The sequence below is a fragment of the Punica granatum genome, chromosome 8 (genome assembly GCF_007655135.1).
Source record: "Punica granatum isolate Tunisia-2019 chromosome 8, ASM765513v2, whole genome shotgun sequence".
NCBI lineage: Eukaryota > Viridiplantae > Streptophyta > Magnoliopsida > Myrtales > Lythraceae > Punica > Punica granatum.
Genome location: NC_045134.1, coordinates 10,378,990 through 10,394,556, shown reverse-complemented (window position 1 = coordinate 10,394,556; position 15,567 = coordinate 10,378,990). Strand labels below are relative to the sequence as shown.

At 38.4% G+C, this 15,567-nt stretch overlaps 2 protein-coding genes across 14 annotated transcripts; both read right to left on the bottom strand.

The window, feature by feature from the left end:
* Window positions 1-397: 397 nt before the first annotated feature.
* Window positions 398-7,655, bottom strand: LOC116187938. 13 transcript variants are annotated; one of them, XM_031516979.1, is made up of 10 exons: window positions 7,196-7,649; window positions 6,659-6,877; window positions 5,849-6,335; window positions 5,220-5,329; window positions 4,055-5,132; window positions 3,202-3,259; window positions 2,528-2,634; window positions 1,351-1,441; window positions 1,120-1,167; window positions 398-815 (listed from the first exon to the last, which is right to left on the bottom strand). In XM_031516979.1, the coding sequence occupies exons 5-10, from the start codon at window positions 5,092-5,094 to the stop codon at window positions 747-749; spliced, it is 1,413 nt and encodes a 470-aa protein (XP_031372839.1). In that variant the 5' UTR covers window positions 5,095-5,132; window positions 5,220-5,329; window positions 5,849-6,335; window positions 6,659-6,877; window positions 7,196-7,649; the 3' UTR covers window positions 398-746. The 13 variants fall into 13 exon arrangements, with proteins under 13 accessions (XP_031372839.1, XP_031372835.1, XP_031372841.1 ...); XM_031516975.1 differs by having other exon boundaries at window positions 4,055-5,329; XM_031516981.1 differs by lacking the exons at window positions 5,849-6,335; window positions 6,659-6,877 and having other exon boundaries at window positions 4,055-4,130; window positions 4,236-5,329; window positions 7,196-7,651.
* A 364-nt stretch (window positions 7,656-8,019) lies between these two features.
* Window positions 8,020-11,853, bottom strand: LOC116188722 (tRNA-specific adenosine deaminase TAD2-like). The gene is given in 7 exon segments (XM_031518206.1): window positions 8,020-8,416; window positions 8,618-8,721; window positions 9,011-9,107; window positions 9,193-9,263; window positions 9,265-9,350; window positions 10,698-10,764; window positions 11,711-11,853. Coding segments are annotated over 7 exon segments (612 nt in total). The 3' UTR covers window positions 8,020-8,372.
* Window positions 11,854-15,567: the final 3,714 nt, after the last annotated feature.

The window sequence follows — 15,567 nt, the reverse complement described above, 5'->3', positions numbered from 1 at the left end:
TTGGATTACTGGTCATTAGCTTGTGTTTGGATGGAATTGGAGGGGGAATCAGATGAAATCCTAGCATTTAAATTGTCGTCGGAGGCCTGGAAAGGTGATCTGCTCAAGAGAAGCCGTTGTACTTGCGAGACCGTTGCCTTTGTATCATTAAGGGTGCCCAATTCAACTTTTCTACAACAAATCGATAACTAAATCGTAAACTCAAGCAACGAAGTTCAACCGAACTGATACCCTATACACCATTTCTTCGCTTGACCTTTCATGATTCAATTGTGCAGTGATCTGGTTTTTTTGTTCGACTCTTGCCTAATCTATTTGTTGAAGCTAACAAAGAAAGTGGAGATTTAGCCCCCCGCTTTGGAGACAACTAAAATCAGCAAAGAATAGCATTTTCAGCTGTCTCCAACTGCGATATGTATAAAATTGACATGAGAAAAAAGCTCGAATATTTACACTCAAAACTGCCATTACAATCGAATATCAGTAAGTCAGTATTGGTGGCTTGATATCTGTGTAGCTAAGGCAAAATGACCCACCGGCCCGATAAGGTACAGACTATGGACAAGCAGGGTTTGTAACTCACAGGACGATCAAAAACAAAAGCCCGACTAAATGTGATGTATTGGGATGACAACCCTGCAATTGTATTGATATACTTTAGTAGGGTCAGAGACCCTCTTTTTGCATCTGTATAATATTTTCTTTTCCTCTTTTTCCCCTCTATGTGTCTGCTGAAGTTCTTCCTATTAATGTTGTGAACCACCGGATTGGGGCCGAACAAATTTTCGCCGTTTAGAGGCAAGTCGGGGCCTTAGCTGCAGGATACATAGTAGGGACGGTTTAGACCATAATCATCGCAAGCCCATGCCAACAATGCATACGGATGCAATATGACCTAATGAATGTGTTCAAAGATTTGAAACGTGGACAAGAAGAAAAGCTGCATCCTATATACAAATATTCGGTTTTTTTACCTTCACCATCAAGTTACTCATCTCATGCATCTCTTCCCTATTAGATGTCTCCCTATCGAATATTCAATATCTTCCACAAGTTTATCCTCTTTCAATGGCCCTACGAATGAAAGACACAAAGTGATGAAATGAATAAGGATCATACCATTTCTACGTACTTTAGTTGCTTCAGAATTTGCTCTGTGTCCAACTCCTGAGACCGTGTGAATGGAAAAAATGGAAAATGAGAGTTAGCAATCAAAGATATTTGAAGATACATAGTTTACGCTCAGAATCTACTAAAACCCGTAATTAAAAAAGCAATGTAGACTCCAATCTTGAGTTTGTCTTCTTGTTTGGAAAGCAAATAAGGTTTCATGTGCCATTTTCTGCTTACCTGAGGTACTGCACAATCAGCATGACTTGGATCCCAGAAAACAGCACAGAAGCATTCCCAGTCATCAGTTTGAACTTCACAGAGCGGTGCCCTGAAAATATATAATTTCCAATTTTCCTCATGCTTATCCGACAAATCAATTCAAGAAATTGAACTTGTAGGACCCAATTGAAAGGAAGAGCCTCCATAAGGACAATAAACAAGGCAGAACAACAGTGGGGCATTATAAGGAGAAGATGAAACAACAAAAATAGTTCGAATGAAACCCTTTTGTTCCACCCAATAATTTGCAAAGCAATGTTTCTTGGGGTCTTACATTGTTTAATCCTTATAGTTAGGACACAAGGACACCAGGCTGACATATACTTCAACAACATGTGAGAAGCCTCATAGTCCTATATAACACACTTCTTGGCAGAGGGATTTGGAGGAGAGAAACTTCTCGAAATGAAAGATTTGCAGTTAAACCTATTTTGCCTTTATAAACAACAAAGGAATTCTTGTTATTAGTCAGGCGAAACCCAGACACCCTCGTTATAAAATAATTATTAAAAAAAAAAAAGAAAACTCTTGGGAGTAGGCATTATCGTCCAAACATGAATTCATTCCCTCCTTTACTCCTAATATCCAAACAAGGGAAACAATCTTCTTCCCTCTCCATTCTCTAACCTATAAAGTACTGAAGGACTAAAAAGTTTCATCACTGGAATCTATTTTCCCAGATAAAGATGTGCAATTTAAAAAACAAACCATCCTTATAATAGGTGCTCTTCCAGAGTTCCTAAATTTGTTTATGATAATAGTGCCACATTTCAGTGCACATATAGTAGAAAAAAATGAAAAATGATACTCTATTCACATTTTCGTTTTCTATACATAGATTTTGGAGGCATTCTGTTATCATCATCATTTGCTAGCATTCAAGATTAACTACATTCTAGTCAATTAAATCTTGAAATATAATTTTTGCTCAACTATCACCATTGTTCCTCGCCATGCTGTTCCCCTTATCCATCCCCCCACAAACTAATGCCATGGTGACATTTTTCATATGAAGCAAAATCAGGTCTGGTCAAGAGAAGTACAAATAGAAAGGATCCAACCACGTCAAAGAATTGTAGTCAATATGGGATATTAGGGACAAAATTGTCATGAGAGAGACAACACTATGATTTACCTGCGCCACTTTCCACATATAGTTTCTCCTCTGTCGTCCATGACCTGCTTGCATTGTAGCCAATTGCCGATAGTGCAGAGTGTTGGAGGTTTATTAGCATCGCAAACCTACAAATAGGGGTACAAAAAGAGGCTTCTATAAATGACAGAACTATCCTGTTTATTGGTATTATATTTACTGGATTTAAAAATAATTTCAATCAAAACAGTTGGGTGTAAATAACGTCTTCATGTAATGGGCAAAGCTAATTGGGCACCTGCTAAGGATGATTTTTCATGTGTTGAATTAATATTTTTCGTAATGTAAACTATTGTACTAAGAAAATCCACCAACCTAATGCAGAATTATACTATCACTGAGAAAGGTGCTAAATTTTTTCAAGAGAAAATGTCACATTTATCAAGTGGTGCTTACTTCGACCCATGGGAAACATTCCTTTTAAGAACAAATCAGCCTTACTAGCTTACCGGAATTTAAACAGCAATGGTCAAACAAATTTAAGAAAAGTAGATCCACAAGCATGCAAAACATAGTAGTGCTACCAAGGCCAAGCAAAATCCCCTCTAAAATATGGATACCAAAAAAGTGAATGCAACAATAGATGAAAGGCTACATGAGTAATGTAACCAGTCAAGTTTTTTAATGAGGGCCAAGTGAAGAGAACGGGGCCTTACATGAAAATTACTGTACACCAAAGTACCCACTTCTTCTGGTTCCCCGAACACTTCATCCCTGCATGAACATAATTAGTTCAAACATGTTCCAGTACTAGATAACCAGAGAAGACACAATCATGCATTTCATACTCAGTTACATAGCATTTAGAAACTTCATCAAATGAATGTGTACTTTTAGCTTACGAAAGAATACAAGTTTTAGAATTGATACTCAGCAAAAAAAAAAAATTAAATTTGGAATCGTGATCCCGTCTTTGCATCCTTGACTGGATAGCTCAATTCTATATTTTCCATCTAGAATTCTGCTAATACAACGCAATCACAAGTAAAATTTATAAGTGTGTTCGGTTTTAGAGTTAAGTAGAGTTGAGTTTTAATTTTAATTGGGTTGTAATGATTGTGTTGTTGAATTATGAGAAAAAATGTGAAAAAGTAATGAATAGTTAAGAGAATTTAGTATTAAAAATTGAATTGAATGGTTAAAAAAATTGAAGAAAAGGAAAAAAAAGTAATAATTGTGTTGTTGACTTTTGTTATGTAGTGAGTAGAGTTAAAGTTAGAGTTAAAATTTTAGGTTGCGTTTGGTTTCATAGTAGGATTTTAAAATTAGATTTTGATTTTGATTTTGAGTGGTATAAATGGAGCCCACCTTTGACTTTGTATGTGTTATGTTGTTTTGTTGTGGAAAAAAAGTGGTATAAATGGGACCCACTCTTTGACTTTGTATGAATTATTTTGTTTTGTAGTGGGTAGAATTAAGTTAGAATTGTGATTCTAAAATATCATCTTGAAACCAAACAGGCCCTTAAAAACCGACCCTAAAACCAAACGGGCTATATATATAACTCACCCCTCAACTGGACCTGTCCAATTAGGAACATTTGCCTGAAAACCTTTCCCGACCCTAACACTAGTTTGGTAGGGCCCTGTATCTCTCAACAAAAAAGATATTAGACTTGATTCCTCCACAGCAGGTGTGATTCTTGATGTATCCACCTCAGCGCCTATCTTTGTCAATCTCATTATGTTACCTGTCTGTCTCACGAGAATCTGCTTCTTTGATCGGCAAGAAGTACAGAACCATTCATCATTATCTCGAAAATTCCTCATTCGCGAATCGCAGCAAGAGAGATGAAAGGCGTCATCACAGAAATCACAAATTAGCATCTTCCTGGCAGACTCGGAGCGGCCACAGGCTTTGCAATCAGGAAAACTGGCCCTGCAGCTCTTAGTCGTACTTATCTCATTCCCATCTTTGGAAGCACTAGAGGATGAAGATTTCGCTCTCTCGAGCAAACCCTCACTCTGAAGAATTGATATACAGATGTCCCTTTCACTCAATGGACTATCTTCTTGAGCCTCTATAGCAATCACACTAGAAGAGGAGCATTCACCGGTCTCTTCAGTCGCGGCCTTCAATGGAACCGAGACAGGATCCGCATTGGATCTCGATGAGCAGCTGTCATTTAAGCTGTCCACGTCGATGATCTTGTAGGCTCGAATTGGCTTTTCATCGGGCCCATGTTCTTGTGTGCCAGCCCAACCACTTGTGGGTTTTGCATCCAAATCTAGAGAAGTCAAAATAGGTGCCCCACCAGCTTCCTTTTCTCCAAGAGAAGCATTAAAAGAAATGGTGGAATAACAATCACCAATTCTTCTCACGTCCACCGGTGCCTTATCAAGGGCAACATTCTCAGGCCCACCACGCCGGTTCTTCCTCTTGTACACAAAATTAGGAAAACCAGTTTCAGAGACTGTGCTGAGAGATGACTCGTCTGTGCTTTTCAAATTACTGAGCGAGCACGAACCATTAGGCTTTCTCTTCTCCTCCATGACTGAAACAGCCTTGCTGCATCCACCAGGAGGATCTTCATCGCATTTTGGACACATATGAAAAACTCCGGGATCGGGTATATTATGTAGGAATCCTTCAATTGGCATAGGAAGGAAGCTTCTAATCAGCATTGCTCACCTGAGATAACTACTACAACAATATCCAACATGCAGCACCTAACCTTCTAATTGTGGAACTGCTCATAGAATCAGCTTTCCCTCTTTCATTATCAAGTTCTTATCATGTTCTTACAATGCTGAGACCAACTCAAAGCATGAATCATCTTCACTGCTGCACAAATGGAGAAAACACTGGGTCAATTTAATTGCTCAAATTTGATCATTAAATATTTCTTTGGTGCAGTATCAGGTGTATTTCGTTTTTTTCAGACAAGATGATTTGTATGAGTGACATTGATCTAACCTTTAATATTTAGATTGCTTAAATACCCTCTAGTTTTTATTTTTTTCATGTTTTCCGTGACACAAATGAATAGACTTCATGTGTTGCTAGTATTTGCGACAGTAAAAGAAATTCAACATATGCCAAAATATAATATCTGCAAAAGTACCAACAGACTTCACAAGAATTCTTCAATGTCACTTTCTAAATCTGTTATATGCATATTCTCAATTGAATGTGGCACTACACAAAGCCATAGTGTGAAAATCTCGTTGAAATCATCTCAAAGTCCTACTTTGGAAATGGAAATCATCTCTGAAAAATGAAAAGAGATCATTGTTCCACAAGCCCAAACTGCAAAAGATCATCAAAGATCCTTCTATACCGCCACAGTATAAAAGCACCTACAACGTGTTTCATAGGCAGCATTGAGCGCCAGGTGCAGCTGCTTGTGCCAGCATTTGACACGTTTAATTCTCAATGTCTTTGGACCACAAGTTCCTGCTGGGTTAAATCCATATCTGGTGTTTCTGCTTCAGCTTCTCTGATTTCTTTCTCATGGTTTAGCATATCACCCTCTTCTTCACTCTCTTAACGTAAGGTATCCACATAATGTCCTAGAATAAGATAAGTCCTACTACAAACCTATGCTTCAGAACTTGTGTAACACAATAAACACACGTCCTAAAGAAACAAGGTTCTGCAATTGCCATATGTTGTCCCACTTAACCAGATATCATGTTGAATCAGACTGATGTACGCATAGCTCCCCATATCGATACCCGTGTTCAAACACGTCAACAAAACAGGTGTGTAGTCCCGAAATAGAGTCCGAATTTTACAGCCAACGATACAAGTATTTACTGATAACTATCCGCTGATGTGGGTCTCCGATCTCTGCAAGTTTTTCATGCCGCATCTCACTCAGAAGGCAGACCTCATAATTTCTCCTCAAGATGGCACTCTTAGCCTCAATCGCTTTTTTGGCCCTGCACATGAACCCCACCCAAGCCCACGGGTCCTGTAAAGTTTGCGAGTCTCTGCAGATCCCACATAGGTGGAGAAACCGCAAAGTTGGCGACACTCAAACTTCATAGATGGTGCCTCAATCTGCTCATTAACCATGAAGAACCGACTATTCAGGCATGAATCTCAAAGTAGCTTGCCCCCAATCTCTTCCACTTCAAATGGATTCTAGGGTTGCCCTACCCCTAAAACCTCTGCAAGTTTTTCATGCCGCATCTCACTCAGAAGGCAGACCTCATAATTTCTCCTCAAGATGGCACTCTTAGCCTCAATCGCTTTTTTGGCCCTGCACATGAACCCCACCCAAGCCCACGGGTCCTGTAAAGTTTGCGAGTCTCTGCAGATCCCACATAGGTGGAGAAACCGCAAAGTTGGCGACACTCAAACTTCATAGCACCATGGTGCCTCAATCTGCTCATTAACCATGAAGAACCGACTATTCAGGCATGAATCTCAAAGTAGCTTGCCCCCAATCTCTTCCACTTCAAATGGAACCAACAAATTCTAGGGTTGCCCTACCCCTAAAACCACATGCAACAACACTTTGTCCTACCCTATGAATCCAAGACCCGCCTGGCTAACCAATCTAGAGCTCTTTCACTGGCAACAAACATAGCAACTCGAACACAACCTCAAACCCAGCAATCATCCAAACGACCCACAAGATACAATCTTTCATATAACAAAAACTTTACAGGCAAAAGGAACAGACAAGAGAACTGTGCGTACCCCTTCTTTACCAAAATTCTTCAGGCACTGTTAATGGCTAGAATTGAATCTAACCCGCAACTGGGCACCAGAGGTCGATTCCTCCTCCTGGGTTGCTCAGTTTTCAACCGCAAAAGCTTGGCTCTTGCCGGGAAAGGGGGGAGAGGGAGAGAGAGAGAGAGAGATAGAGAGAGAGGGAGGGAGGGAAGAAAAAAAAATTAATTTTTTGAGAGAGGAGACGAAAATGGGAAGATGATAGAAGAAAAAGGGACGGGCAAACGGAGCCTCCCACCACAGTAACTGAAGCAAATGGAAGAGAAAAGAGAAAAGAATTTGAAACCCGTTTCAGTTTCCAGTGCCGATTGGAGTTTCCATGAAAAAAGAAAGATTTTTCAGATGCAGCAGAGATGGGAAGAGGGAGAGAGAAAAGAGGACAAGACAGAGAGGGGTCAGGGGCATAAATGTGTACGTATGTGTCTGTTCCAATTCCAATTGCCAAATGGAGGGTCAATATGCCAAATCAAATTTAGTCTCCTCCTTGCTCTAATTTTCTTGTCCATTTTTTTTCCATTCTCCAGTTTCGACTCGCTTCGAACCTCTTCTGGAGTCTTGCGCCGAAAGAACCCGTTAATATCCGTGATTCGAGCTCAAATACGAACATCCACTTCTGTCACATACCATTTCATATCATTTTTCAGACTGTAGAGCGAGTATGAAATAGCAAGTAGTCGTAAGCTTTAAATTGTCCTAAGTTGCCTTTTTTTATCCCAAGCATCGGCATGATATTAAGAATTCCAAAAGGCAACACCAGTTAAGGGCAGAGAGACTCATGAACCACGTCAATATGCAAAATCTACAGTTACTTCCATTAGACAATATTGTAGGCATGGAATATTTCTACAAAACATCGGTATGTTATCCATCCTCGAGGATGCTTTGCATTAACAGACATCCTCAGCTTTCTCAATAACAGCGAAAAAGAAAGGGAAACAAAGAGAGACATCTCTAAACTTATCGGGATCTATCTCATGATGATCTCAGACAGTTTGACATCAGGTCAGATGAAAACATAAGTTTGGAGCAACTTCAAGGGTCCACCAAGCATTGGTTAATCGACAACATAGGAGCATCATGTCCTCCCGGATAGTGCACCTTTCATTTATGGGGATGCCGAAATGGACCAAATACCAATGAAGATCTAGCTAGATGACTGAGCAGCCCGAGGTCTGTGAGGCTTTGGAGCTGCAATGAGAATAGCAAGAAAAATTCTCAGCATAAAACATGCATCGGTGATAATCACAATGCTGAATTGTTCCTCTGGATGGTAGCCGAGAAATTTGGGGATCACTTTTTATCTGATAGTTAACAGAGCAAAAAAAAAAAAAGTATTATTAAGTCTCGACTGAAATCAAGAAATACAAACACTTGAATGGATTTGCATACCATTGGGGTTCCCCTGCTCATAAAAATCTCGGAAAAGGGAGACCGCTTCTGATGCCATTATGCCTCCGTAACATTTGAAACCCCTTGCTCGTGAATTTCCTTCACTGCAACAAATTTATAAACGAACTTGAAGTGGAATATAGTCGCACAGGAGTAACCAATATCATTCTATGGTAAAATTTGGAGGAGCACGAGCAACGATTGCTGCAGCATTGTCAAATTTAGCATTTTGAAAACAATGTAAGTTTCGATATGGAACAATTCGGCAAAGTTACTTCCACAACTTTAAAAGTCAATTTCCTTTCATACATCAAGGAGTACTAATTGTTTTCCTTTCATAGCATATAAAACCCTGAGAAACAACACATCTCCAAGTTGGGTTCAGAACAGAACCTATCCTGCAGCTCAGAGGCACCTATATGCAATGACAAAATAGATCCACAACCTCCAAACTTGTCATTGGCACACCCATAGTACACCTCCTTTATGCCTACAAGGAAAAAGAGTCCTCATCAATTCATAAGAATGTACAAATGGCAAGGTAAGTTTTTTCTTCGAGCGCTCAACAGAAATACCAAGGATCGATAATGCTGAGGCACACATTATACAAGGTTCGCATGTAACATAAAGGATGCATCTTGAAAATTTCTGCAACTTCTGTCGCAGAAAGCCCACTCCTGTGCCAGTGGTCAAGAATAACATCAATAGCCTCCATCTCAGCATGTCTCGTGGCCTGGAGAAACAGCAGAAATGCCTTCAATTTTTTTATTTTTTTTTAAATATGTAAACCGGCCTTCAATCTTCAGCAAGAATATTTTTCTTTGAAAGCGTTCTGCAGCTAACGCATAGAATCCTCACTTAACGGTTTATTCACTTCATGGACATAACTTGACCAGGGAGAAAAGGAAAAAAAAAGGCTAAATGAACTAAAAAAGCCTGAACTTTGTACTTTTTCTTAGTTCTAGCACGAACTTCTAAAAATTATATGCAAATTCACAAACTTCCACATCTGTATCCCATCTAACCTCCATCAGTTTTGCCATTCTTTTTTTGCTAATGTGGCAAACGTCCCGCTAATGTGGCACTTGATAAATTTTTTTTTTTTTAAAAAAAAAAAGAACACCAGAAAACCTGAACATTTCACTTCTTCTTAATTCTAGCATGAACTTCTGAAAATTACATGTAAAAGCACAAACTTCCACCTTTTATGTCCCGTCTAGCATGACTGAATTCCCCATGAAATTCATGAGTAAAATTTAGAAATTAAAAAGGAAGATGTTCATCTTGTTCATTGGGTCATCGAAACTAGGTGACTGGCAAAACTATGGTTGCGACCCTACGATTTGTAAGACCCAACTGGCTGGGGACGTCTGCCATGTCAGTGGGATGTTTGCCACATCAGAAAAAATAATAATATATATGCAAATTCACAAACTTCCACATCTGTATCCCATCTAACCTCCATCAGTTTTGCCATTCTTTTTTGCTAATGTGGCAAACGTCCCGCTAATGTGGCACTTGATAAATTTTTTTTTTTTTTAAAAAAAAAGAACACCAGAAAACCTGAACATTTCACTTCTTCTTAATTCTAGCATGAACTTCTGAAAATTACATGTAAAAGCACAAACTTCCACCTTTTATGTCCCGTCTAGCATGACTGAATTCCCCATGAAATTCATGAGTAAAATTTAGAAATTAAAAGGAAGATGTTCATCTTGTTCATTGGGTCATCGAAACTAGGTGACTGGCAAAACTATGGTTGCGACCCTACGATTTGTAAGACCCAACTGGCTGGGACGTCTGCCATGTCAGTGGGATGTTTGCCACATCAGAAAAAAATAATAATAATAATAATAATAATAACGAAAAACTAACAGACGCTATATGGGGAACAAAAGTGGAAGTTCATTTAAATTTTTAAAGCTCGTGCTAGGCCTAAGAAAAAGTGGAAATTTCTGGCTTTAGAAGAAGAAGAATTATTGAACAATTAAGGGAACCACAAGGCACATGGCACTAGATAGGAAAAACCGAGAAAAAAGATTATTGAACAATTAAGGGAACCACATGGCAGTTGACTTACATTTCTTGTCTCATTAGTTCGATTTCTTCCCGATGCAATTACTTTCCCATCCTCAACAATTACACAGCTGATCAAACAGATATAAGAACAGAATACCAAGTGATATAAATAGAGATATTTTCTTCCCAAATAGGAAAAAAAAATGCATCACAAGAAAGACGATGATATAAATGCAAGTGATATTGTTTGAGGCTGATAAAGAATCATCTCCTATAGAAACATAGTCTACAATCCAGTCCCACTGGTATTCATTATTTTAGTACCAAAAAACTCTTCCTTCTCCTTTCTCAAACAAAGGGAATTATCAGCACTCTTTGCTTCGTCAAGTGGTTATCCAGAGTCACTTCTTGAGATCAAATAAATCTTAAGTCTTAAGTAGATATATTAATTACTATGAGCTCACAAAATGTACTAAGCTTGGATAAGAACAGACACTGAGAGTTTGAGCGTCTTGCAATAAGTACGGCACATATTTGGAACCTGAAGACTTAATGCGAAGAGGATCAACTAGATTTTCAACTAGGGGAATGAGGAGCTGGATTCAATATATGAAAGATCTCTAATAGAATATCGCTTTCTATCATTCAGGTCGTTTTAGGATAGGAAACTTGTAAATGTAGGTGAGAGAGAAGTAAACAATTATTGACAGGCAGATTGCTTGTCGATGGTAAAAAAGAGTTTTCTTGTCGCTAAGGCATCTTTTACGTAGGCATCTGATATTTGGTACATCTATTGAAAGCTCAATATTATATTTTACCAACCCAATACAAGATTAAAGATCACAATGCCACGAAATATGGAAGACACGATTTAAGTGCTGATGTCAATCTAATAGCAGTGAGATATAGACAATGAACATAGACAATCCACAGAGTCGCTTTGATGACATAACAAGAAGAGAGAGAGCTTTTGTTTCTTGTTCTTAGATGTATGATTCCCTCCCCCCCGGGCGATGAAAGCTAGACATAGAACATGTTATATTGAGTTAAATCTGAAATGCATGACAGGCTTACCCAACAGGAACTTCGAGGCTCTCCAAAGCAAGTTTTCCTAACACATGAGAAATCGAAAAAAAAAAACAACGAAACACAAGAAGGTAAGTCCAAGACCACAAAGTAGACAGAGAATCACCAAAGAGAAGGGACTTTATTAACATTTGAGGATACATAGTACTCTTGTTTAAAAATGATAAACGAGTCAGCACCAATGCAAACATTAGCCATCACCAGAAACACATTGACCTTCGTGATTCCTTAGCATTAGCTAATTTACCTTCACCTATGAAAATGAAGAATGATGACGGGAAAAGTGATATGAGACAATGACTACACCCAGATAGTTTATTACTTGGAAAAGCCTCAGCATTCATTGTCTCCCTACCAGAGTGCATATTCATATAGTTTAGTTGAACAACAAGAACTTGCAAGAAATCCTCATGAAGTTTGTGAAAACGAGGGAGAATAGCGAAAATCACGAGCTCTGCCAGTGTGTCTCTTCCAAATCACCCATCATAACAACCAACATTGCTTGCCCAACTTGGTTAACTCCCAATTACAGAAACTGAGCAGGAATGAATCTTCACACGCTACGTATCACCAAAGCTGGCCCGTACCAGCCGCATAATCGACATCTCGCTGAAACCCAAATGTGAGAAAGTCGACGGATTACCTGTTGAACGGCGAGCTCCATGAAAGAGAGAGAATCAGCAGCAGCAGCAGGGCAGCGTTCTTGCTGTTCTCCGGAGAGAGGCCATCTCTCTCTCTCTCTCTCTCTCTCTCTCTCTATATATACCTTCTACCCTTCCTCAGCCCCGCCTGAGGTCCACTTCCGCACCTCGTTTGCAGACCAGGTCGGGTCGCAGACAGTGAAATACTGCCAAGATATAGTGCTTCCGGAATTGACTGCTTCGCCGCAGATGCCCCCGGATGGCCGATATAATATGCTCCCTCTCGTTCCGTCGTCGCTCCGTCTGCCTGCTTATCGCCGAGATGTCGCAACCGGCGAAACTGATGTGCTTCCAAGCAAGACAGAGCTGCTGGAGCGGAGGGGAGGGGTTTGGTCGCTGGGGCGGTCGGTGTTAGGCCGACGGAGCAGGAGGCGGGAGGGAGGGTGGCGCGGGGGGTTGAGAGAGGCGGCGGTGAAGGATCGGGGGAGAAGAGAGAGGGGGAGGAGGAGCAGAGAGAGAGAGAGAGAGAGAGTGGGGCATATTTTAAAATTTTTCAAAATTGTGGGTCGTTTGTAAATTTTCAAAAGATTGAAAGTTTAGTGCAGTAGAGGGGAATCATTTCAGACCGCACCGAATCGAACCGAGCCGAGCCGAGCCGATAATCTTTTCGTTGGGCCGTTCCGAATCGGTCCGACCTGTCCTATTGTCCTAACAAGTCAAGCCTTTTTCTTGTCATCATCGATCCTAAGCAAGCGGACCACAAAAGTTCACAGATTTGAGTCTGAGGGATCGCAGATTTTCTTGACGAAATGCCTCCTCCAATTCCTATTTTTCTTTCGCAAAATAATCGTTCGAGCGGCATGCAGGTCTGAAAGAACTCACTTTCAAGTTAGAAATTCAAACTTAAAACGGTTCATTGGTGTCCTAATGAATATTCTTTCTATTTCAATAATCAACTAATGAATATTTCATTTTGAATATCTCATAATACTTTATTTCTTACGACATAACAAAGAGACTTTTGATATTAGTGAGGGGGCATGGAGTGATACACGTCATCGTCTAGTGATGTAGTAGGTTTCAAGTTTAATTTATATGGTGGGAACTACTCATACCATTACTATCGATATAGATAAATGGTATAGATATAGATATATTAGTACATGATCCATATGTAGTCCTTAACTAAAATGAATGTTAGATACAAATTACAATATCAATTAAAATCCAAAAACCAGAAAACTTCGGTAATTCCAAGATGTCTGCTGCTCCAAGTATTAAACGTAATTCTACTTTTTTGGGTTATTTCCTCTTGGACAGTATTATATGATTGCTGAGTTTTGATTGAACTTGAACCAAAACCTATGCACCAGAAAAAAAAAATTGAAGGATCATGTTTGGATCCAATGACTTATGTTCCTATCATGTTGTACTTATTTAGTTTATTACTTGATGAGCATGTTGCAGGATAATCCAAGATAAGGCTGCTTCAGACTGACCCGATTCCTTTAGTCGACTAATTACAAATCATCTTTTACAGGTGGGGCTGGCAATTCCAAACAAGCCAAATATCTCGAATATCGGATGAGGCTCAGACGCTCACTGATTTTTCAGTAGCATCAGTTGAACTTACCACAAGGTCGAAAATAACAAGAAATCAAAAATGTGAGAAATGATTGGAAGTTCAACGCCTTGGAATGGGTCAGTGCCATGAGTGCTTATAGGATCACCGCGATTGGATTCTTAGAGGAACAAAGAAAAAACTCATTTACAATTTCATCGCCTCTCTATGGCCAAAAAGAAAAGAAAAAAAAAAGGCCCCGCTGGATTGATTACAAGTCATTGGCCAATTTAATGTAAAATTGTGCTACCTCGATAGAGAAAAGGAAAACTAACAAAACATATGCATCACATGTGGAGGTACACTAGTTTAATAAATATGCAATGAATAGTAATTGAGACTGTTAGTAGCAATATAATTAATTAACCATTTAAAAATCTTCCAATTTAATAAAATATTATCACTTGAAATTTGAAATTAATCATTGAAAAGTTTTATTGTTTTTTAGAAGAATACATGTTTTGTTAAGAATCTAGATAATTATAATAATAACAAATGATATATATGTACAAAAATGAAACCTTACAGCATATAGGGTTAACAAAAAAAAAAAACTAAAAATATTAATCAATTCACCAAAAAAAATAATAATCAGCCGCGCGTAGAATTCCCCAAAAAGAAATACCATATGCCACGAATTTGATAAACTTAGAGTCGTACAAGAGGAAACAATTGAAAGCTAGTAGATCTTACGGACATATAATATTTAAAAACGTGGATATCATAAAACTATTTTCAAGAAAAGTTATGAGCTTAATGTTTATGGTAAATCTGCATTAAGAATTAGATAAATTTATGATGCATATTAAATAAGCCAATTAGTTACAAAAATTATTATGAAACCATTTAAATTTACTCTAATTTTATAGAAGATATCATTTATTTGAAAACATTTGAAAATTAAACTTAACTCATCGGCGACGACGACGACAACAACTACTATAATAATAATAATATAATAATAATAATATTATTATTATTATTATTATTATTATTGTTACTATTATTATTAGGGAAAATTATAGTTTGGTCCAATAGCTTTCGTTATAGAAAACTATAATTTTGATCCTATATTTTTATTTATATCCTATATCTTTTGTTATTTTTCTGTTTTCATCATTCCGTTAATTAAACTGTTAAATTTGATCACATGGAACCCAATAAAATGCCAACATCATAATCATATATACAATAACACGTGGATAAAATGTGGATGCCGTTACTGTCTTAATTAAAGGAAAAATATGACTAGAAAATTAGAAAAGAAAGAAAGAATAGGAAATAAACAGATAAATAAAAACAAAGAACACCTAAAACCATCCCAGCTACAGCTACCATCATCTCTGATTGCAGACCTTTCAGAGCACGAGTTGATAAAAAAATTGAACACTTCATTGATGACCCAAATCATGTCGACTGATCATCTCAGCTTCCATTGCAGGCGCAATCTAAGTTCCACTGATACTTCTTTCTCCTTCCTACCTCCTTGCGTCTTCTTCAAGGCAAATTTTTTTGTTTATAAAATTTAAACAACGGAGTCGATCAATTTCTTGAAAGTTGAAAGTTGCTCGATGAATCAATTT